Genomic DNA, 24,996 nt, shown 5'->3' with positions numbered 1-24,996 from the left:
TTTTTTCACCTCCAGGCCTTTGCACATGGAGTGCTGTCCTCCTGCCTCCACATTCTTTTCCAGGACCCTCTGGAGTCCCAGATGGGGGAGGCTCTCACCTTTGAAGCCTCAACCTTTGTGGGAGACCCCTTCTCTAGCACTCTGCAGTTTGGAGGGGTGATCTGATTGTGGATCCATTTTCATGTCCTGAGGGCCTCTCAGACCTAGAGGCTGCCTTATGGACTCTTGTCTTTCTAGCACCTACCATGTTCCTAGTCAGTGAACACTGACTGAATGAATTCCCCTACCAAGGCTTGTTTTCAGCTTCAGTGGTTCAAGCCTGGACAATTGCCAGAGGTTGTAGCTGGTTTCTCTGCCCCCACTTCTCACCACCCCATCCATCCTGGTCATGGTCATTGGATAAATCTGCCCAAATCACCTCTTAGGGGCACTTTCTTGTTCAAAAATCTTCAGAGTAAAATCCCAGCTCCTTAGCCTGTCTCAAAACTTTTCGACCTTGATCCCAAACCTGCCTTGCCTTCTTCCTCAACCACCACAGACTAACTGTGAGAGGCATTCATTAAACTTTTGCCAACGAGTGAATGAATGAAAGAAAACATGAACGAATGCCTTATGTATAGTGGAGAGCCCATTTCTAGGGGACACATCTTCCTCATCAGGCTCAATGTGCTGGTTCAGTGATAAAGCTGTATCAAAGGGGAGGGATTTGAAGTTCAAGGCTGTGTCTCCTGTCTGCCCAATTTGCCCCCTAGGCATATAGTATTCATGGTTCTCAGGTAAGAGAGGGCTATACGTAGGAGCTGAAGAGCTGTTTTCTCTACAAAGCTGTTAACTTTTGGTGCAGAAGCTGGCTGCCTCGGATCTCAGCATGGACCAGCTCAGGCTCCTCCCAGACCCCAGGCCCAGCAGCTGGACCAGGTGAGATGAGGCAATGGCAGCCCTACAGCACAAGACCCTAGAGCTCATTGAATGATGAACACATGTAAGACATTCACTGGTGAGAGCTGGAGGTTCTGCTTCAGGCAGAATGGGAACAAACAATCCTATTTCTGACAGGCTTTCTGGCAGGAGAGGCCCAGAGAATCTTAATGCCAGTTAGAGGACTAGGCTTCTAGTCTCCCACATCCCACTACTCCCTCCCTTCTTCACAAGCTCACTGCTATGGCCCAGGTCAAAGACATTTTTCCTTTGGGGTTTCTTCCCTGGGCTCCCTGGTTGGAAGTAGCCCCTTTCCTCTTTCCTGCAATTCTCAGCTGTATCTTGAAGCAGTGGTAGGGCACTCATCCCACACGGCCTTGTGGCTGGATGTTCAATAGTTCATTTCCCTACATGGCTGTTGGCACAATATCATCAAATCCTCCTGAGCATATAATGCCCTGGACAGAGTCAAGGGTTTGAAGATATTTCTTGACTGAATGGTAGGTAGTTCAGTGATTTTTAATGACCAAGAGTGCTGCACTGTCATCGAAGAACACAACAGAGTGAAGAGGTAACATACAGAATGGGAGAAAATATTGCAAATCATATATCTGATGAGGGGTTACTATCCAGAATATGTAAAGAACTCCAATTCAACAATAAAAAAATAAAAACTCAACCGAAAAAATGGGCAAAGGACTTAAATAGACATCTCTCCAAAGATGTACAAAGGGCACATGAAAAGATGCTCAGCATCACTAATCATTAGGGTAATGCAAATCAAAACCACAATGAGATGCCACCTCACACTCAGTAGGATGGCTACTACGGAAAAAAAACAAAAAACAAAAAACCAGAAAGTAAGTGTTGGTGAGAATGTGGAGAAACTGGAACACCTGTGCACTGTTGGTGGGAACGTAAAATGGTACAGTCACTATGGAAAACAGTATGGCAGTTCCTCAAAAATTAAAAATTAAATTACCATTTGACCCAGCAATCCCACTTCTGGTTATATATACAAAAGAATTGAAAGCAGAATTTCAAAGAGATATTTGTACACCTATGTTCATAGCAGAACTATTCACAATAGCCAAGAGGTGGAAGTGATCCAAGTGTTCATTGACTGATGAATGGATCCACAAAATGTGGTATATACATACAATGAAATATTATTCAGCCCAAGGAAATCCTGTCACGTGCTACAATACAGATCAACCTAGAGAACATTATGCTAAGTGAAATAAGGCAGTCACAAAAAGACAAATAATGTATAATTCCACTTATAAGAGGTATCTGGAGTAGCTGAATTCATAGAGACAAAATAGAATGAATGATGGGAAGGTTGAAAAGGGAAGATGTTATTTAATAGTTACAGGGTTTAAGTTTTGCAAGATGAAAAGAATTCTGGAGATTGGTTGCATGACAATGTGAATATACTTAACACTACTGAACTCTGCATGAAAATAGCTAAGAAGGTAAACGTTATGTATTAAAAACTTTTTTTTAAAAAAAGGTTCCATCTTGGCTCATTCAGATTGTTCATCAGGCAAGCCTGTCCTAAAGTAGCACCCCTGTGGATTTGGGACTACTTTACCTGGCCATAGAAGTGATAATCCTTATGTTCCCAGGAAAATGACCTAGGCGTTCAGGTAGAGCACAGTTCATGGACCCCAGAGTTCGAATCACCCAGGCTAGTTAGAAACAGAACTTCAGGCCCCATCTAAAACTTAAAGAATCAGTACCTGCATTTTAGTAAATTTCCAGGTGATTCATGCAAGTTAATAATGAAAAAGCCTGGCCTAGAAGAGAGCCTCACTGGGAAGTAGGGCATTAAAAGGAGTGAGGAGCATACATAGTACAGTTGCTGGGAGGATCAACCCCATCACTCTCCCATTTTAGAGATGAGGGTAAATCGAGGCCCTGAGAACCACAGTGGTACCAGACAGGTTGCCAAGCACACTTACTTGGCTGAGCTCTGGAGACCGACTTCCTAAGTGCTAGCTTGTCCTTCTGTGTGTGCCCTTAACAAATTATTCTTTCTCTGCCTCAGCTTCCGCACCTGTCAAAGCCACCGCATAGATCTGCTTATTTAATTGTTGAATCAGTACAGGTAAGAGTGTACACGTGCCCAGTACAGTGCTGGTGCGCAGGGAGGGCTCCATAAAGCTAGGTCTCATAATTGTTTCCCAGTCACATTTACAGGAGGAATTGCAGTGAGTAGGGGTCAAGATGACATCAGAGACATAGATTCCCGCTCGAAGTATGGCCAGAAGGTATGCAGAGGAGGGCGAAATGGAATGATGCTTGTTGAGTAAGGGCCTGGGGATTCAGCGGTGAGCCAGAGGAGCTGGGGCGGTCTGTGGGCAGAGGCCTCCGAGGCACAGGGCACTGGGCACCTACCAGCTTTAGTTCTGCAGCCTCAATGACCTCCCACCACCCACCGCCGCCACCCCTCCCCTACTCCCCCAAGGTCTCTCTCCCACTTGGTACTGCGAGTCCGGCGGCTAGGCTAGGAGGAGAAGGGCTGCGCACGGCGCTCCGTGGCTCTCACGATGGGCCACGGAGGGGCAGAACCCACCGGGAGCTTTTTGTACAGGCAGAGGCTGGGCCCAAGAGTCTGCTGCAAGTATCCTCACTTCACGCGTCCCACGGCGCTGGCGGCCCACGCACTAGAGGTGGCCTGGCTGCAGCGCAGTCAGTGAGTTTGTGGCATGGGCGCCCTTCCCACCTCCCCCCATCACCGTATGCCTCGAGAGCCAGTGGTCCACTCCTGCGCCCCCACCTTGGGTTCTTTCACCCGGCCCAAATCTGAACCCCTCCCCCTACTTGGTTCTACACCCGCACCTCGTCTAGACCCCCAGTACCTGGTCCCCTTTCACTCCACTCCCTGAGGCGGGCCCCGCACCTAGGATAGCTCCTGAGGGCGCCCCCACCTCATAACTGGGCCCCACTTTGTGCACCTGCCCGCCCGCCCCGAAGCCCGGCCCAGCACTTCCCGAACGTGGGTTTGGCCTGCCATCCACACTTGACGCAAATGGTACCCCGGGAGAAAAAATCTCTGCCTCCCTCAGCCCGGATGTAGGCGCGGGTGCGGAGCGGAGGAAGCTCACTTGTCCCGGTCGCCTGATTCCAGGTTCGGACGGTGCGCAACCGTCGATTTTATTAACCAGCCTCGTAGATCCCCAATCTTGTTTTTCCTCCACCCTTTGCTCCGCGCATTCTCACAAACGCTGAGCACACCCCCTCTGGGGAACGCTAACCGATGTGATTCCTTGCAAACGCCCCGCCCCGCCCAAGAGAGTCCCGCCACGTAGAGTGAGGGTCCCGGGAGCCGCGAGGAGCTCTGGCCTGGGAGAGTCGGGGGGAGGATCACTAGATTCCAGGATGCCGAGAAGGAAGAAGCAATTCTCTGCTTCTTCCACCAGCCTCTCCAGGAGAACTTAGTATTCCGAGTGTCAGGGAGCATCTCCGTGGGCTCCGTCAGGAAGCTGTTCAAAGCTACAACCAAAACGGGCATTCCCTCCCTCCTCCCCCATGTGGGAACAGAGCAGGAAAGAAATGAAACTCGGTGAGTCAGCGCGGCCGGTCCCCAGAGCGCCGCCCCTCGGCCGCGGACCCGGTGCCACCGGCTGGCGGAGAGGCGCGACCCGGGCGTGGCGGGGGCGGAATCCTCGGGGGCCGGCCTGGGCATTTCCCCGGGCCGAGCCGACCCGGATCGCGCGGCAGGCAAGCGTGGGTCATGGCCGGCGAGGCGGCGCAGCCGGGGCCGGAGATCCTGGACTTCGCACGATTCCGGGACTCGAGCACGCAGCCAGTGGTCTACGGCTACGGCCAGCGCAGCCTGCGCGAGCTGCGGGCGCGCGAATTCCGCCGCCTGGAAGGTGAGGCCGGAGGGGACACCTGCGCGAAGCTGGCTGGGCGGCCGTGAAGGGGAGGGAAAGGTTTCTGGAGTCCAAGTGGAAGGAAGGCGCTTTTTGCTCCAGGTGGGAGCGGCGTTACCTGATTTGGGCTCATTTTGAATCGAAAGACCTGGAGGGACGTGTCTACGCACCCACTTCGTGGATACGGCTCCTTTGGTCCCACCTGCAGCCCCAAGACTTCTTGCTACTCTCGATCCGTAGACATTCCAGGCGGTACAGGACCAAACTAGTCCTTTTTCACCTGACCGCATCCTCTGCGAACAGGGCTTACGATTCTGCTTTTGCTGGCTGCAAGACTCCCAACTCAAAAGGTCCAACTGGAACCAGGGTTGCAAAATGCAGAAATGTCCAACGGTGGCTGTTCAAATGCTCGCCTGGGGACAGGAGCAGTGTGTGGGCTGCCAGCACGCAGGGTTGGCACCGTGATTCCGCCAGCGCGCGGGGTTGGGGATCGAGAGGCTGTGGCCCACTGAGCAGGAGCCCCGCAAGGCTGCGCTCCAGTCCTCTGGGATGGCTCACAAGCAGCTTTTATTTTCCAGCCTTTTCTCACTCTTGCGCTCAGAACAATGCCTCCGAACTCGAGCTCTCTGGGGGACCTGAAGAATTAGGAAACCTTGAAATTTGAGCTTTGAGTCCAAGGCGAGCCTATGAATTGGACGTGAGGACGGGATCACAACGAGGCTTTGCGTTCCGCAAGGTCGAACAGCTTGGTTAAATTTGAAGACAAGCTCGATCTGGCCCTGTGGCGGATCCTGGCCCATTACTGCAGGGCGGGAGGGGGCCCTGCACAGGGTCTGAGTAACCCTTTTGCTAGGGACCTTGAGTGAGAGGCTTCTTGGAACCTTAGAACCGTTTGAGCAGGGAGAGCCCTCAGATTAAGAGGGCTGGTCGTGGCGCGGGGCATCCGGATTCGAGGTGTATTTATTATGTAGTGATGAACAGTCGGTGAGTGTTCCCTTGTTTGTGGCAGAACAGCAACCATGACTTACCTCTTATTAATCAGGTAGCTAATTTCAGCTCTTTGGGTCATTTCCTTATCTTTTCATTAGTTACCGACTCTTTTTTTCCCCTTAGGGACTTTGAGGGCTGTGGCCTTCTCCTTGTTTGTCCCCTGTCTGTCGTTAAGTAGAGGCTCAGATGGAAGACATGGGGCCTTCTGGCTGCCTCTCTCTACTCCCTCCCCATTCTTCAAAGTCCTATAGTCACCTGCTGGAGACAGCCCCTAGTCCCTCTACTTGCACATTCTCTCTCCAAACTTTTTTATTGTAGAAATTTCCTACCCACAAAAATAGACTGGTACAATGAATGCCTACAGGTGAGGAAGGATGAAGGGAGGCTTCCCATTCTTTTGAAGCAAATCTCAGAGCTTGTAATCATTCAGTCCATAATTATTTCAGTGCCACGCCCCCATAATTCCCTAATCCCCTCCAGCTCTGATCTCTCACACCATCATTGGCTGACCCCTCAACACCACCCTAGGAAAGTAGAGGTGTGTTCTGGGCCCCTCCTTGTTTGTCCTTGAGAGAACATCATTTTCCCCCTCAAATGTATAATTTAGGTTTGATAGCCAGAATTTCAGGCTGGGCTTCAGAGCCCCTTTAACATCTACTGTACAGATGCTCCTCGCCTTACCCTGGCGTGACCTCCCGATAAACTCATCGAAAGTTGAAAATATTGTAAGTTGAAAATGCACTTAATGCACCTAAGCTATTGAACATCATAGCTTAACCTAGCCTACCTAAAACACTTACACATTAGCCTACGGTTGGGCAGAATCATCTACGGGTGAGTACACTGTAGAGCACTGGTGTTTCCTCTGGTGACCACGTGGCTGACTGAGAGGTGCGGCTCACTGCCACAGCCCAGCATTTACAGGAGATTGTACTGCACATCACTAGCCCAGGAAAAGATCAAAATTTGAAGTATGGTTTCTGCTAAATGTGTATCGCTTTTGCACCATTGTTAAGTCAAAATGGCTTAAGTAAGCCAAACCATCGTAAGTCTGTACTTGTGGCAGAATTGTGTGCACCCTTATTTATCTATATATTTATTTAGTGCAAGTTCCCAGCATTTCCTCTATATTATGGCTAAGGTAGGCTTTTGTGGACTAAACTCGCCCTCCCACCACTAGGAGTCTTGGAACATAGCCACTTTTTTTTTTTCCTTATAGGGCAGGGAAAAACAAACAAAGTAAACCAAAATAACCTCCATCTCCTCTTCCTTCTTCCTCTCTCCATAGTTTTTCTGCAGGTTTGAGAATTTGTCAGGTTAATGATAGCTCTGGATAATTAAATGCTTAACCTTGAAGTATGAAGTATTTTGCCTAATCAACTGGATGAGAATTTCCTTGTCTTGGTGAATATACAGGTGTGGTTCAAGTGGTTTTTGAAGCCCAAGGGTGCTAATTGATTGCCACTCATGCTGAGTGGAACTGAGAACTGAAAGAGCATAACCCAGAAGAGATGCTGACATTTCCTTTCTTGATTGCCAATTGGTTTTGGGATTATTTGCCTACTTCTTATAACAGCTGAACCTTGTGGAGTGTTTAATGTGCCAGGCATGTGTAAAACCATGCGATAAACTAGGAATAAAGGAAATTTAATCAGCCTGATGAAGGCCATCTATTAAAAAACCACAACTAACATCATACTTAATGGTCAAAGATGGAAAAACTAAGATCAGGAACAAGACAAGGATGTCTGTTCTCACCACTTCTATTCAACATTGTACTAGAGGTTCTAGCCAGGCAAAAAAATGAAATAAAATGCATCCAGATTGGAAAGAAAGAGTAAAACACCTCTGAAAATATCTCAGAGTTTGTTCTATGTTAGTACTTATAAAGTACTAGACAAATGTACAATAACTATTTTAAATACATGTTTATGGGCATTTAAGTCATTGCTATTACAGTCAGTGCTGCACTGAATATCCTCATAGACAGGCCATTACACCAAAGCATGGATATTTATAAGATCAATTTCTAGAAGAAAAATTGCTAGGTTAAAGACAGTTTGCATGTTAAACTGCTACCAATATTGTCAAATTGTTGTCCATAAGGAAGTTGTGCCAATTTGTCCCCCTACCAGCGATGTATCAGTGGACCTGTTTTCCCACACCCACACCCACACAATGAGTTGATCTTGGCCATCTGATAGGTAAACCTTAATACTTACTCTCATTCAGATTTGCCTTTCTCTGTTTATGAAAGAGGATGGAAAACTCATTTACATTCCTAGCATTCTCTGAAGCTCTCAAAACTGTTCTAGGGTTGAGAGATGTAGAATTCACCATGGGAAAGCAGAATCAGGACTCACTTACCAGAGAAGCCACACAGAAACTCCAGAATAGGGTGTGAGTCATAACGTGAACTAGACTTACTGTCATTAATCACAGATGTCTGTTGGGCTCTTCCTCTGTGTGGGATGCTTTGCCAGGTTCATAAGAGAGCTGATTAATCAAGAAAGCTCTCTCAGGGCTCTAAATGCCTTTAAATATTGAAAGTGTAGTTTTCCCATTGCTTATCCCTACACTTGGATTAAGAAGCACATATCAAGAAGCTGGGAGATACGAGTGGCCTGATGTTATGTCTAAACATGTCAAATGGGCACTGCTCAAATTTACACAAACCAGGTCTAGGTAAAATCAGTAGAAAATCTCTGAAAAACAGCTACAACTTTATTTTGTGTTTTCTTTCAGGAACCGTCTACCTTGACCATGCAGGAGCCACATTGTTCCCCCAGAGCCAGCTCACAAGCTTCACTCATGATCTCATGGAAAATGTTTATGGTAAAGAAAAACACTTCATAATGGATATTTGCACTAAACATGAGTCAACTACATTCAGATGATATATCATTGCCTAATAAATGTTGGATTAATAGACTGGGCACCCAAAGCTGAATAAGCCCCCTAGAGGGGGGTGGTCAAGCAAATACCCAGGGTCATTCCTATATGCATGTGTTGCCAGGGAGAACTGGCTCAGGGACACATAAGTTACTTCCAGAAGAAGGGGTCAATGTTAAGAAGGCACAGAGATACAAAAGTTCTGTATTCGGTTGTGTGATGACCCTGTGGGACTGGCATGACGCAGAGAGGAGGCAACAGGAGCAACTTTCATTCATTCTTTCATTATATTTATTATAGTCTTCTATAAATATTTGTTGAGCTGCTCTGGTATTGGGGGCATCGTGTGTAATGGAGACCAAGTAAACACAGCCCCTGCCTTCGTGGACTATGAATGTAGTCAAGACAAGACTTTAATCAAGTGATCTCCAAATACATGTAAATTGCTGCTGGTGCCTGAGAGTTCTGGATCTGCAGAGTGACAGTGGGCTGGCAGTGTGAGTGTCAGGAAATTTCCTTAGGAGTGCAGTGAATGCTGGAAGATGAGCAGGAATTTACTCGAAAAGGAGTGAAGGGCATTTTAGGCAGAGGGAACAACATGAGCCAAGACCCTGCTGTGGTTTCAGGAACCAGCCTGGGGACATGGAGGGGAGGAGATCAGAGGATGTATGAATAGGAAGGCAGGTAGATAGATGCCTTATAGGTTCTCCGTAGAGTTTATCTTTATTCTAGAAACAATGGGCAGTCATCGAAGGTATTAATCAGCAGCATAATGTGATCGGGAGATAACTTTGGAGAGGGAGTATGAAATAACAATAGCAAATATAGCAATGGTAATGATAACAGCAATAAATGTTAATAATATATAAATAACCTGCACTGAGCAGTTGTTGTGCTTCTGTTGCTTTTCCAAATGCTTCATCTCTATTATACCTCTATGCTCCCACAAACTAAGTCACAGCTTTTGTTATCAAACGAGCTAAGATACAGGTTCTGCCATCACTCCTGTTGTGCAGGTGAGGGACCTGGGCTCCAGAGAGGGCAGGTAATTACTCTGAGGCCACCCAGTCAGGAAGCGCTGGAGCTGGGGAAGTTGAGGGAGCTGAGTCTCTAGGCAGTTTGGCTCCAGGGCACAAGCCTTGAGCCTCCACCAAACTGCCTCGGTTCATGATGGTACTGTCACGCCACACTAAGGGCAGCAGATATTTAAGTCTAGGGAACAATCTCCAGGAAAGATGCCAGTGAGAGACTTTATCTTGATTTTAATCTGTGATTTGCAAAGAGACCTACAATTCTCCTTCCTTAACCTTCGCAAGAGTGATAACTGTAGGAAAGGTGCTGGCCTGAGAGACAACAGAATTGAGCCTGCAGGTGTTCCTAATGTTGCCAGGCTGAAAACCAAGGTGATGGAAGGCAACCCAGGTAAGTACTGAGTCCCTCAGGTCATTAGCTAATGAGGAAAAGGAACACTGGGAGCTTCAAGAGACAGACATCCAGTGTGACCCTACAGGGTGGTTTGAGGGAAAACAAAAACAAAAACAACTCTAAAACAAGAAGAAAAAAATCAAGATTTGCCTTAACATGCACATGTGGTCCTGCTCCTGAGAAATGCTGGTGACTGGGCCCTGAAGGTCGGGCCCTTTGAAAGGTCTGTGTTGACATCTGGGGGCCATGTTTTGAGGGAAATAATGATACTCTGGGACGAACACAGTGGGAACACCAGGAGTGGGGAGAAAAACTAGAAATTGACAAAGGAAGGGTGAAATTGGCAGAGCCTTTAGCCATGAGAATGGGTGGCTAAGGAGAGTCATGATGGCACCCTTCACATATCTGGAGGAAGAGATAGATGTGTTTCTGTAGAAACAATGCCAGTGGGAGGTGTGTGAGCTCAGGGCAACAAAAGAGGACTTCAGTTAAGTGGAATTTGTGGCTCTGTCTCATGGTCAGGGGAAAGGGCAGCCTCCTGAGATTGTGTACTTAGCTCCTTGGAGTTAAGGAACAGGACTGGTCTGGCCACCTGGTGGGAAACTTGTAGAAAAAGTTCCTGCATTGGCGGGGCTGCCTCTAAGCCAACTTCCTGTTCCAAAATGCTCTCCTGGATCATGTCCTATTTTACTAGTGAGTAGAGGGGCTTTTTTTTTTTTTTCGTTTGTTTGTTTAACAGTTTTCTTGAGTTATATTTTATATATCATAAAATTCACCTATTTCAAGTGTACAATTCAATGATTTTTAGCAACTTTACTGAGGTTTAAATTTAGAATATTTTTATCCCCCTAGTAAGATCTCTGATGCCCATTTATAGTTGAGCTCTGTTGCTCCTCCAACCCCCCAACATTTCCACCCCCTCTTCCCCCACTTTCGTCCCAGGCAACCACTCATCTACTACTTTCTGTATCTTTATTCAATTACCTTTGCTGGACATTTCCTATAAATCGACCATACAATATGTGATCTCTTGTGTCTGGCATTTTTCACTCAGCAAGCTTTTGCGATTCATTCGTGACATAGCCAACAATTTCTTCCTTTTTAATGCTGAATAATTTTCTATTGTATGGATATGCCATATTTTAGCTATCTGTTTACCAGCTGGTGGACATATGTGTTCCCAGAATTTGGCTTTCCATATAGAACTGTTATGAACATCTACATGTGAGCACGTTTTCTTGTCTCTTCAGTATACAGGAGTGGAAACACTGGGTCATATGGTAGTTTTATGCTTAACTTTTTGAGGAACTGAGGGAGAGAGTTTTGGAGGAACAAAAAAGAAGAGATCATAAATAGTGACTCGATGGCTTTGTCTTCGTAACCTGCCAGGTAATCCTCACAGCCAGAACATCAGCAGCAAGCTCACCCATGACACTGTGGAACAGGTGCGCTACAGGTGAGTGGGGGTGCGCCAGCCTGAATGCCCCCCCTTCACTCCCTGCTGCCCTGCCGTGTGTGGACTTCCTACCTACCGCTTGCCAGCATCCCACAAAGGTTCTGAATTGGTTTCAGGAAGATCACATTCAGCTAAGTGGCCACACAATGATACACAATGATAAAGTTCAAGGAGAGAGGACAGGGAGGTGAGAGCGAGTAGGTAACAAGCTGGCCAGAAGCACAAATAGGCAGCTCTGAGGTGGGCACAGACCAATGTGTGACTCTGGGATGGTGCCCGAGTTCCTGGGGGCCAGAGTGACAAGAAGTGACCCAGGTTCCTAAGTCTCATTTTCAGAGAGAAGAAAATGTTTCTCTGGTTTTGCTTTTCATTTTCCATTAGGCATCTTGTTTTAGTCATCTTTCCTCCCCATTTTTACTAATATTTGCATGTTAAACAGCTCTTTATATTTTTCCACATGTAATAATTAGTTTTTGGTAAATAATTTCCAGGTGGTCCTTGAAGTTACTTGAATCAATACAATTTCAAGTTATTTCCAATTTGAAAGGGATACTGGGTTGCCAATTTTAAAAGCAACGTGAGACAAGTTGATGACTTAAAACTTATTATGATAGAGCTGGATAGTAGACCAAAGAGGGGGTGTTTTCAACAGTGAAGGTAGTTATGGATTTTCGTCTTATCCCGTGTCAGGTGGAGACTTGGGAAACAAGGTGGTCTTACCAGTTTGAACCCATTTGTCATCTCTTCCCACAACTTCCTCTGTACCTGCCCTCAAGTCACAGTTGTGGCTAAGCCAATCTGAGCTTTTTCCTAGCTATTAAGGAAGAGCGATGTCATATGTAGTAGAAATGCAACGAATTCCTAACACCGCACGTTGGAGTAAGATCACGCTGTTGCCGCACTGCTGTGCTCTTTCCAGGGTTCTGGCTCACTTCCGCACCTGCCCAGAGGACTACAGTGTGGTGTTCACAGCTGGGAGCACGGCTGCTCTGAAACTGGTGGCAGAGGCCTTCCCGTGGGTGTCCCCAAGCCAGGAGAGCAGCGGGAGTCGGTTCTGTTACCTCACTGACAGCCACACCTCTGTGGTGGGCATGAGGATGATCGCCACAGCCATGAACGTCGCTTCTATCCCTGTCAGGCCGGAGGAGATGGAGTCAGCGGAGAAACGAGGTGCTGCTGCTGGTGACCCTGACTGCCAGCTTCCACATCTCTTCTGTTACCCAGCTCAGAGTAACTTTTCTGGAACCAGATACCCCCTGTCCTGGATAGGAGAGGTCAAGTCTGGGCGGATGTGCCCCGTGAGTGCACCTGGGAAGTGGTTCGTGGTGCTGGACGCGGCCTCCTACGTGAGCACCTCGCCTTTGGACTTGTCGGTTCACCAGGCTGACTTTGTCCCCCTCTCCTTCTACAAGATCTTTGGCTTCCCCACAGGCCTAGGGGCTCTACTGGTGCATAATCGTACAGCTCCTCTATTAAGAAAAACCTACTTTGGAGGAGGCACAGCCGCCGCATACCTTGCAGGAGAAGACTTCTACATCCCAAGACAGTCGGTGGTGGAAAGGTAACCTCGATGTGGGAGTGGCTTGGGCAGAGTTCAGCAAGGCCAGAGTCTGGCCCGTGCCGCCTGTAGGATTGTGCAGGGGACCAGGCTGGGCCGCTGGGGTCAGAGGAGTTGGCCATTGCTGTCAGGGACGGAGGCTGGCAGCAGGGCTCAGTTCTGGGAGGCAGAGATCGGCCGGAGTATGCCACAGGCTGCTCAGTGAACTCTGCCCTCATTTGTGGGCTCCTTTATAGCTGTGGGGTGACAAGGGCCTGCAGGTAAGGGCTGCAAGCAGAGCAGGTGAGAGGCTCTTATGAGAGTCAGGAGTGTGGGCAACCAGGCCTTTGCCTGGAGCGCTGACAAGAGGTGGCAGCAATTAAAGCAGTGATTTAAAAGATTTGAAATAATGTGCATACAACTTGACAGCATAGCCGATTTTCAGCAGCTAGAATAGCTCAGCTTGGCCCTAGTTAATAAGAGGAATCAATTAAACTAGAGGCCACCAGACTTGGGAGCACTGTTAACAGCAGCTTCTGTGAGCCCCGCTCTGAGTTACAAAGGACGTTTGAAGGCAGGCAGTGCTTGCCTTCAAATGGCAGAGGCCTCTGCTGGGGTTTGTTGGTGTATGTGTCTTCCTCAGACTGCAGAGCAGGTGATGGGGGTTATGTCCAGGAATTTTCCAGATGGTTATGGCTGGGACCTGTAAGATCGAAAACGTGAGAGGGTGAAGATGGTAGCTGAGCCAGGGTTCTGTTGGGTCCAACAGCAGAGGATACCATGGTGTCAGGGCAGGGAGCTATTCACCCTGCTGGTAACTGAGAAGGCCTGGGACCTGGATGAGAAAGGGGTCAGTTAGATCCCCAACAGACCCTGGTGCCGACTCAGAGACCCTGAGACCCTGCGGATGGGGGCCTTGGCAAGAGAGCCATCTGTCAAGTGTGTAGACCCTGGGGCTGGACCCAGTGGGGAGTGAATGCCAGTTCTACTGCACACCAGCTGTGGGCACAGGGGCATGTGATGACCTCTGCACCTCCTATAAAGCGGACCTCTGAAAGGATGTGACTCTTTTAGAGCTAATATAGGTGAAGCACCAAGATACATTATGAGCATATTTGATGACTCTTTTATTTGGACTTGATCATAGTTGGGGGATTCTAAAACAGGAATGCTAACATAAAACTTTTTGAATCCAAGTGTGATAATATAGCATGTAATGTAACCAAGTGAGAAAATAATGACAGGCCGAACATAATATAAATTAAAGGCCAAACAAAATGACAATCTAAACTTTATTGAGCCAAGAGGGCACTGAACACCGAGAGGAGCTAGGCAACTAATTATGGGCATGCTGTGAGTGGGCTGGGCTGGACCGGACCAGACCTCTTTCCTTCGGTTTGGGTGGGTTGTCTTATAGCAGGTGTCATACCAAGATTCCCAGAAAGCTGAATGTACTTATATACCATTAGAAACCTAATTTTTTTTATTGTGAACTTAGGACTAGAGATTTAATAACCAACCCAGATGTTTCTTGAACATGTACCTGGACCATGATATTAATCTTTTCTATGTGATATCCCAATGAGACACAACCTTTGGTGTAAACAAACTCCCTTTCTCCCTAAGAGTCTATTAATTATTGATTATTAAATAATTATTTATTAATGCTCAATTAATAATAAGTAAGTATTGGCTAATAATGTTTGATTAAAAATTAATTACTAATTCATTAGTGATTAATCAGTTAGTTGATTCATTATTGATTATCAATTCTGTATGTCTATTAATTACAATTTTATAGTTTTATAAGGAAATTAATATTGCAGTAACAATGTTATGAGCAAATCTTATCCCTAGAGTATTAAAAATACAAAACACAATATTTCCATTGAAAGCTTCAACTTGCGTAAAGCCGTTTGTCACCATCCTTCATGCCGATGCTTGCTGAAACCTCCTCACTCTCTCCCAGCTTCCCCATGGCTCCTACAGCAGCCAGAGGCGTCTTGTCAAAGCCTAGGTCCCATCCTGTCACTCCTCTCTGCTCAGAGCCCTTGAGCCCATTATCTCATCTAGGGAAGTTCTCTGTATCTTCTACTACTTTCCACCTTGCCGGCTCACTCGGGCCCCATGGACCTCCTTGCTATTGGGGTGTGTGCCAGGCTCTGCCTGCTCAGGGCATTTGCTGTATCCTCTTCCTGGAATGCTCTTCTCTCTGAAACTGTGAATTTAGCTATTTCAAAAATGAGCAGTTTCTCTTGCTCCCTTACTTCTACTTGGTCTCTGCTCAAATGATTTCCTTGGAGAAGACCTCCCCTGACCATCTCGTCTAAAGCAGCTGCCAGCCTTCTGGCTCATACATCTTCATTGCACTTGTCAACACCTGGCTTGTTGCTTATTTGGCTTCTCTCTGCATGTTTGTTGCTTTTTTTTCTTTGTTTCTATGCTCCCGAGAGAATGGAAGTGTGTTCGGGCAGGGACTTTACCTGTCATGTTCACTGCTGCATACTTAGAACCCAGGACAGTGCCCGGCACACAGTATGTGGACAGTAAAGATTTGATGAGTATTTCGACTATGTGAATAATTCTAAAATGCCAACATAATGACCACCTTGATAATCAGGAAGGGATGCTTCTGCTATAATGAGAACCTCATAATTTTTACAAAAGCCCAAGGCTCTATAGACTTTGAAATCATAGACTCATGTTAAGAACCCCGTAGCTGCATGGTTGATCACACTGAATTGATGCCCTGTCTGTGGGTCAAGAGCCTATAGCACTTGAGGTTTTGTCAAGTTTAAGGTCTTCCTGGGGGAAACAAAGCATCTCTCCACTTACTAATGTCTCAAGATGGTGATTGTCTTTCAAGGCCTTTTGTCACCACTGCCAGCCTGTCCTGAGAAAGCTGCAGAGTGGGTCAGGGACAGAGGCAGCCTGATGGGTCTTGGCATGCAAAGCCCTCTGTCTTCAGGAGAAGAGCAGTGGTTTATAAGGCGGCAGAGAGAAGGTATTGATAGATTATGGCTGAGTCTGGAATCAAAACCTCATTGCAAACCACAAAATACACCTGGAGGTGTTGGCCACAGCTTGATCTTGTTTCCCTCACCATGGTTACAGGTTTGAAGATGGCACCATCTCATTCCTTGATGTGATAGCGCTAAAACATGGGTTTGATGCCCTAGAGCGCCTCACAGGTAAGGGGACATTTTTATCTGTGTAGAATTTGCTCTGTTGCCCATGTCCTTGAGGGAGCCCCTGCACAGGTGCGATTCAGGTGAAGGAGAGAGAATCTGTGTGAGTGGCACATGGCAGCTGTACAGTGAATGCAATTGAAGCTGATCCTGAAGAACTTCAAAATGACTTCTGATGCAAGAACAAGAGACTGAGGCTGTGTGTGTGTGTGTGTGTGTGTGTGTGTGTGTGTGTTAAAAGAACATTTTAACAGGTAAGAGACATTCTAAATCAGGAGATTAATAGCTTCATAGAAGCAGAGGAGCTGTTTTGAGTTTCTACGCTGGTAAAGGTTATAGATCCTGAGACCTTATTTAGCTGTTACCTTGCTGGATTCTCCCTACAGCCTCATGGGGGAGCTAGATGACGAGCCTACTTTATCTAGGAAGGACCTTATGCTCAGGAAGATTAAAGCCTTCCCCAGGGCCAGGGAGCTGGCAATTGGGAGGGCTAGGATTTAAACTCAGGCCATACTAATGCCTTAACTTGGGCTTCCAACCACTGTCTCTGCTGCTGGCCTTTGCAATGATGCATAATTTTCCTTCCTGATGAGTGCTTGGGGTGTGCGGGCGAATGGGGCACTCACCATAGGCTGATACACATACAGATGCCACTTCTCATCATATGGGGCCCGATACAAAGGTACAGGACTAGAGAAACCTGTCTGGTGAGCCAGACACCTACCGTTTCACTGTGCTACTGGGTGCCTGCCAGAGGCTAGGTTTCTAGAAATGCTGGCACTGCTTGTCCTGTTCACATGGAGATGGGATTTTGGTGAACCAGGGGCATGGCTTTAGCGGTTAGGTGATTCTCTCTCCCTCTTCTGCCTACCTTCCTCCTCCCCCTCCCCCTCTTCCTCTCCACCTCTCACCATAGGACTGGGACCCTGCCTGCAGGTCTTCAGCCTTAACCTAACAGTGGGGCAGACAGGATTAATGGTACAGGGAGGTGAGCGGGCATCATCATCCTTGACAAAGAGGAAATAATCAAGACAGACACTGAGAAATGATCCAGCTCCTAAGGAAAGGCTTAACAAGGTACCCAAACCACATATGGCAGGGTCTGAGAGGGCCAGGAGCACTTTTGAAAGGAAATTGACTAGTTTCCCAAAGAGCAAACTCTGATTTTTCCTACTTAATTGCTCTTTTAAAACAAAGATTGTGGTAAAATATATACAACATAAAATGCACCAGTTTAGCTAGTTTTAAGTGTGTAATACACTGGCATTAAGTACATTCACATGGATGCTATGCAGCCATCACCAGTATTCATCTCCAGGACTTTTTCATCATCCCAAACTGAAACTCTACTCATTAAACAGTAACTACCCATTCACTCTTTTCCTAGTTTCTAATAACCTCTATTCTCCTTTTTGTCTCTATAAATTTGCCTACTCTAGGCACCTTTTATAAGAGGAATAATATGATATTTGTCCTTTTTTGTCTGTATTATGTTGTAGTATGTATCCTTAATTGCTTTGTATAATATTAAAATGATTTAAATATTAACAAAAGCAAACAGCAAAAAAAAAATGATGCATTTAAAGACAAAATTGTACATTTTTTGCTATCTGTAACCAAAGGTTCTAAATTATCTGAATACTTAAGTAACATTATTAAATAAAAAGAGGATAACAAGAATTCAAATGGAAAATTTAGCAACACTAAGCTGTTGCTTAGTACCAAAGAGCTATATACCCTTATGGTATGGGCAGTTCCGTACAAGATTTACACATTTTAAATCATTAATATTAGGTCCAAGTGTGCCAGTTATAATGACCTCATTTTCTTATAAATGAGTGAATTTCGTTTAAAGTTATTGATTCTCTTTGACACTTCATAACATCGTAATGTTTTTGAGGCGGAATGGAGAATATAAAGCAGCACACCTTCACCCTGGCTCGGTACACCTACACCGCCCTGTCCTCTCTCCGGTACCCCAACGGAGCCCGTGTGGTGCGGATTTACAGCGACTCTGAGTTTAGCAGCCCAGAGGTTCAGGGTCCAATCATCAATTTTAATGTGCTCGATGAGAGTGGCAACGTCATTGGTTATTCCCAGGTGGGTTTTCTTTTCCTCTTGCTGATGTGTTCACAACAGAATCGCTCTTGTCTGGATCTTTTCCGGCCCTGACGTTTGCAGTCAAGGCCTCTGGGCCTTTGCAGTAGGTGTTATGGAGCTCGTGCATGGTTGCAGAGGCCACAGACCCTTCCTAGGAGGCGCTATACTCCCGTTTCTACATAGTTCTAACAAGCGTGGCTATTTAATTCTTCAGCTCTCTTTATTCAGCCAGAAATGGTCGATTTCAAGTAGGAAGAAAGAAGCCAAGTCTCCGATAGCAGTGGAAAGGGACAGCTGAGAGCTTGTCAGCAAGGGGAGACACCCTACATAGTGTAGACAGAAAAGCAATGTAGACAGAACACATCTGAGGTAATTTTATGTACAGATGGCTTGGTAGCCCCAGCAATACATGAGACCATATCACAGTGGCACATAAAATCATGGGCTGGTCACGACTATTTGCATGCTCCATGGGTAAGCAGATATCTTTTCAAGATAGTGATTTTATTTCCTTCAGATAAATACCCAGAAGTGCATTTCCTGCATTGTATAGTAGTTCTATTTTTAATCTTTTGAGGAAACTCCATACTGTTTTTCATAGTGGCTGCACCAATTTGCAATTCCACCAGCCGTGCACGAAGGTTCCCTTTTCTTCGCATCCTCCCCAACACTTGCTATTTCTTATTTTCTTGATAGTAGCCATTCTACCAGGTGTGAGGTGATTGCTCATTGTGGTTTTGATTTGCTTTTTCCTGATGATTATTGATGTCGAGCACCTTTTTATGTACTTGTCGGTCATTTGTATGTCTTCTTTGGAGAAATGTCTATTGAGATCCTTCTGCCTGTCTTTTAATTGGATCATTCATTTTACATATGAGCTCTTAACTTGGAATTTGGCCTGAATTTGCTATTTTCACTTTTCTCAGGCAAACATCTATAACCCACTGGATAAACTTTAATTATCAGTAACATTTTATAAAATGTGTTTCATAAACCTGTGATACATCATGGCACTTTATGGCAAAATTCCAGGCTCATATTTTCATTTTAATGTTAGAAAAGAGAGATCTAAATATCGATCTGAAATTCTCCCAGGTGACCAGAACAAAACTGGACATTTCTAACACTGGTTCCATGTCACATTAAATCTGCAGGTGGATAAAATGGCTAGTCTTCATAACATCCAAGTGCGAACTGGCTGCTTCTGTAACACTGGGGCCTGTCAAAGGCACCTGGGGATAAGTGACGAGATGGTCAAGAAGCATCTTCAGGTTGGTATTAGACCCTGCGTGCCAAATGCTAGTCTGCAAGACCCAGTGGTGATACCACCAACTGCACTGGAGGCATGTTCATGTGCCTGGGATGGAGGCTGGTTCATGTCTTTGAACCTACCCTAGGGATGTGCAAAGAGAAAGGGGCCAACGAAAATAGAAATGCTTCAAGATAGTATCTCTATGAAGTCATTTTTTATTTTGAGGGCAAAAATGTACAGGCGGAAGAGGGATTTTAACAGGGGGCAAACATATGTGGAAATGTTTTAATATGTGCAGAGAGGGCCTTTAATTAGTTCAGTCCCACCAGAGTAAAAGCTCTAAGCTAGAGTTAGCTTATGGTTGGGCTGGGTGAGGAGAAGAACCCTCCAGGGGGCATTCTGCATCTGTCAGAATCCCTTCCCTCTCTGTCTCCCCCTGGGCTGAGGTTTTTCACTTTAGAGTATAGCTTGTTTCAAACCATTTCATGAGAATAGTTTGAGTGGCAAAGAGCCCTTATTTATTTCAGAATAATTTCTAACTTGAGTTTCTTTTGGTTGTTACTAAATATTGTATGTACTAGATCCCAACCAGCCATGAACTGGGTTTTATTTTAAAAGTGAGGGAAGCTCAGAACACAAACAAATGAAGTTCCAGATGTAATATTTGATCCCATGGAATGCCGTGGCCCCGTCTCTTTGGGTGACTGACTTGGGTTCGGTGCTGGGGGAGGAAGGTGTCTGGGGCAGTGACCAATACCAGGCAGCTGAGCTTGGAGAGGCTTGGGGACCTCTTGCTTTTCTTTCCCCACCTCGCAGAAGAGGCACTCACACTGCCTTTGGTCTTTGTAGTGGCTTTAGGTTGGTCATTCATAGGGGCAGCATTCCTGTCTCACCTTCTTGTCAAAGGGCAGCTCTTGAGAATGCATGTCTCTCTTTAGTTCTGAGAGAGGCTAATGAGCGTGGCCAGCAGGTGTTTCTCCCACCTCAGCTCCGGGTAGACCAAGCAGTTGACCCTTCAGTGCTTCTGAAACTTTGGTCTGTCTTTTGATACCTATGTGAATTGGCTCTGTGCAAAGCTCTGGGGAAATGCTTTCCATGAAGTATTTCTCTTAAACTTTTTAATGACCCCTTGAGATTGGTGTTGACTCCAGGTTACACTTGAGCAAAGTGAGATCTAGAAAGTGAGCCCCTGTGCTGGTGAAACTTTGTCTCAGGCACACAGCACATCTTAGAGTTGTAGTTCTGTTTTCTGAGTCAATTTTATTTTGTAAAATGAACAATATTTGTTTTACAATTTTTTTCTAATTTACCCATGAGGAATGAGTCACTCTAGATGAGTTATTTCCCTTTTCTTCTAGGCTGGCCATGTCTGTGGGGATGATGTAGACCTCATAGATGGGCAGCCCACAGGATCTGTGAGGATTTCATTTGGATACATGTCTACACTTGAGGATGCCCAAGCCTTTCTCAGGTTCATCATAGCAATCCGACTGTGCCCGTCAGGTGGTCATCCTATCCCTCAGGCCACCCCTGGGGAGGCTGGAGCCCCACCAGCAGAGAGTGAGGCTCAGAACACCATGACTGTCACCATGGATGGACATAGTTCCTCACCTGAGGAAGACACTCGTTCAAACTCCAGGATTTGGAATGACTTGCCCACAGCTGTGGATGCTGTGAGTTTGCACCCACCTGTGCTAAAGGCCACCAGTACCCAGCAGACCCCTTCAGGGAGAGCTGCAGGAGTTCTGGATGGAGGCCTTGGGCCACATGTCGTCACCAACCTTTACCTCTACCCAATCAAATCCTGTGCTGCGTTTGAGGTAAGGGTTTTAATGGCAGCATTTTGTTTGCTTTATAATGTTTTTTTTTTTGTGACAAAGTAGAAAATGTACAGTAAGTAGAGAAAAGCATGCAGAAAATCCCACTCACATTCAGAGTATTGTGACACATGAAGCCGTTCTCATTTTACCTTCCTTAGTTTGGGCTGACTTAAACATCGCTCTGATCGCAGAGACCCCTGAGGGGACCCTGTTTCTGAGTGGTGAACACCTACTAACTGTTAACGATTATGGATGCAACTTTCACTAAATGCATGGGCCGGCTCCCTGCTGAAGCATTTTATATGCTTTGTTTCATTCAGTTCTTAAAACAACAATATGAGGTACATAATAATATCATCTCCATGTTATAGATATGGAGCCTAAGAGCTACTGAGGTTAAGCACTTTACCCGGGTCACTTGCTAATAAATGATAGAGCAAGGGTTTGAACCCAGGTCTGCTGACTCCTTGGGGCCACGTTCTTATGTGAGTTATTCTGCTCAGCTCTTCCCATGGAAGTGAACTACGTTATGCCTTGCTGTGTGCTGGCCTGGTGGTCACCTGACCTGGGAGACTAAAGTGCTTGCCTTGGCTGGCCAGCCAGCTCTGGCCACCCTACTGTGGCCAAACTGAGGCTATCTTTCTATAATCTGTGTGGGTCCCAAGTCCCAGGCTAAGGCCCCAGACTCCTAAGCCTCTTGGATGACAGGCTCCCTGGCTCCTGGTGGGACATACCATGATCAGGGTTGTTTGTCACCTGTATTTCAAAGTGGTCTCACAGGAGCCTGTCTTCCAATCTGAGGCCATAAACAAGCAAGTTCACCTCCACTCAAGTGGAGGCAGGTGAGGAGTCTGTGTTTCATTGTGGATCAGTACTCTGTTTTTACAGATGGTTTATGTTCCATAGGACAGCCACAATGCACAGGTGGCACAAGCGGGAATTAGTGTCTCATTGTACAGATGAGGATACGGAGGCTCAGTAAGGTTTTACATTTTGATAAAGGTCTCCCATCCATTTGCACATTAAAAACTACATACTGAGCACCCGCTACCTGCCAGGCCCTGGGCCAGACCTAGTGTAAAGTGATGAGTAAAATGGAAACAGCTCTTTCCCTCAGGGAAAATGGTGTCTCAGAAGGAAAACAAACAAGACCAGACACCACCCAAGTAAATGGGATCACACTGCTGATCAAGGGCCAAGAAGGCAAAAGCTAGGGTATGCAAGAGAGAATTCTAGCGGGTGGGTGTCTTAGTCCATTTGGGTTGCTGTACTAAAGCACTATCAACTGGGTGGCATATAAACAACAGAAATGATTTCTTATAGTTCTGGAGGCTGGAAGTCCAAGAGTAAGGCACTGGCAGATTCAGTGTCTGGTGAGGGCTCACTTTCTGGTTCATAGATGTCTGTCTTCTTGCTGTGGGGGTAGGGGTGAGGGAGCTCCCTGAGGTCTTTTTAATAAGAGCATTAATCTCATTCATGAAGGCTCCACCCTTATAACCTAAGAACCTCCCAAAGGCCCCACCTCCTAAGAACTTGATACTCGGGGCTAGGATTTTAACATATGAAGTTTGGGAGACACAAACATTTAGTCCATTGCAATGGATACTTAGATTATATTTGGAGATATTAGGAAAGTCTTCTTGAGGAGGGGACATTTAATCTGAGACCTGGGAGTCAGGCATCCAGAAGGAGGTGGAAGAGCATTTCAGGAAGAGGGAACAGCATGTGAGGAGACCCTGAGGTAAGAAAGCGCTTGGTCCATTGGAAGAACTGAAAGAAAGCCATGTGGCCGAATAGTGGGGAGTGGTGAGAAGGCCGGGTGTTGAGAGATGTGGTAAACAGGGACTAGATTACAGAGGGTGACAGAGTTTAGTGATTTTCTTCTAAGTGGAATAGGAAGCTATTGAAAGGATTCTAGCAAGGGAGTTACTTGATTTCATTTTTGTTTTAGGAAGATCTTACCAGCTGCTGAGTGGACACTGGCTTGTGGGAGGGTGAGAGAGGAAGCAGGAAGATCAGTTAGGAGACACCACAGTAATCCAGGCAAGAGATGATAGCAGATTATATTAAAGCCACTATTATATATCAGCAAGGACCACAGTGAATATTCTAGACTTTGCAGGCCATGCAGTCTCTATTATGACTGCTCAGCTCTGCCGTGGTAGGATGAAAGCACTTGCAGACTATATACTTTAATGAATGAGGACACTCGTGGTTTAGCAAAACTTTATAAAAACAGGCAGTGGGTGGGATGTGGTCCATGGGCCACACTTTGCTGACCCCTCAACCGAAGTGATGGCAGCCGAGGTGGAGGGAAATAAAAAACATCAAGAAACGTTTTGGTAGTAGAGTTGATGGGTTGGATGTGGGGTGTGAAGGCGAAGAAGGAGCATAGGAAGACTGGAGCTGCTGAGTCCACAGTGACGTTGCTGATGAAATGGGAAAAGCTGGAGGAGGGGCAGGTCTGAGGGGGAATCGAGAGGTCGGTGTTGCCCAGGGGAAGTCCAATGTGTCTGTGGATGTGTGTCTGACACCCAGAGTGGAGGGCTGGGCTGGAGCTAGAAATGGGGAGTCATCAGCATTTGCAGTGACTTGTCTGGGGAACAGATGCTATGACACAGGGAGAGAGTGTAGAGAGAAGAAGGGGCCTCAACTGAGCCCCGAGGTGCCCTAACATTTGCAGATTGAGTGGAGGAGGAGTAGGCAGAGGAGACTGAGGGGAGCAACCTGTGAAGTGGAGCCCTGGGAGGGGAGAGGAATCGGGTGCCAGGAAGTAGGTAGAAGGGTCAGTTGTCTAAATACTGCTAAGTAAGACGAGGAATGAATAAAGGCCATTGTCTCTGGCATCATCTGACATCTAGACCACAGTGCAACCCATGAACAGGAGTTGAGACAGGGATGCCGGCCTGAATTGGCCAGGACTAGGGCCTGACTCATGGTTCTGAGGCTGATGATCTTTGGCTAACTTACAGACATCAGAGGGATCTGTTAGTGCTTTTCTTAGCTGTCTCTCTCAGACCAGGAGAGGAAAATTGTGGGTACCATGGTCCTCATCCCACTCAAGGCAGGGGCATCCCATGTGTGGGTCTAGGAGGAGCTGCCTAAAGATCCACCACAAAGTGTTGGCCATCTAAAGATCCTGACAGTTTTGAGGAGTACTAGTTCAGGTATTTTTGGAATGTTCCTCAATTTGAGTTTGTCTGAGGTCTTTCTCATGATTAGACTGGGATATGGGTTTTGGGGGGGAAGGACCACAGAGATAAAGTGCTATTCTCATCATACTGTATCAGGGTATGTACTATTAACATGACTTATCACTATTGATGTTAACCTGGATCACCCGATTGAGATAGTGTTTGCCAGCTTTCTTCACTGTAAAGTTTCCCCTCCACCCCATTTCCATACTGTACTCTTTGGAAGTAAGTCACTAAGTGTAGCCCACACTTAAGTGGTAGGGAGTTATGCTCCACCTTCTTGAGGGAGAAGCATTTACTCGATTATTTTGGGATTCTTCTAGATGAAGGAGTCTCTTATGAG

General features: G+C 46.3%; 1 protein-coding gene across 1 annotated transcript in view; it reads left to right on the top strand.

Moving 5' to 3' along the window:
* Nucleotides 1-4,507: 4,507 nt before the first annotated feature.
* MOCOS (molybdenum cofactor sulfurase) overlaps nt 4,508-24,996 on the top strand; it is a 40,632-nt gene continuing 20,143 nt past the window's right edge. Inside the window, 8 exon segments of the mRNA XM_039843001.1 lie at nt 4,508-4,799; nt 8,535-8,624; nt 11,496-11,562; nt 12,482-13,123; nt 16,214-16,290; nt 18,188-18,387; nt 19,542-19,658; nt 20,998-21,459. Of these exon segments, the coding sequence (XP_039698935.1) occupies nt 4,658-4,799; nt 8,535-8,624; nt 11,496-11,562; nt 12,482-13,123; nt 16,214-16,290; nt 18,188-18,387; nt 19,542-19,658; nt 20,998-21,459 (1,797 nt within the window). The 5' untranslated portion in view covers nt 4,508-4,657.

Source organism: Pteropus medius, unplaced genomic scaffold (assembly GCF_902729225.1).
Source record: "Pteropus medius unplaced genomic scaffold, Ma_sr-lr_union100, whole genome shotgun sequence".
In the NCBI taxonomy this organism is placed as follows: Eukaryota; Metazoa; Chordata; class Mammalia; order Chiroptera; family Pteropodidae; genus Pteropus; species Pteropus medius.
This window is presented reverse-complemented; position numbering and strand designations above follow the sequence as displayed.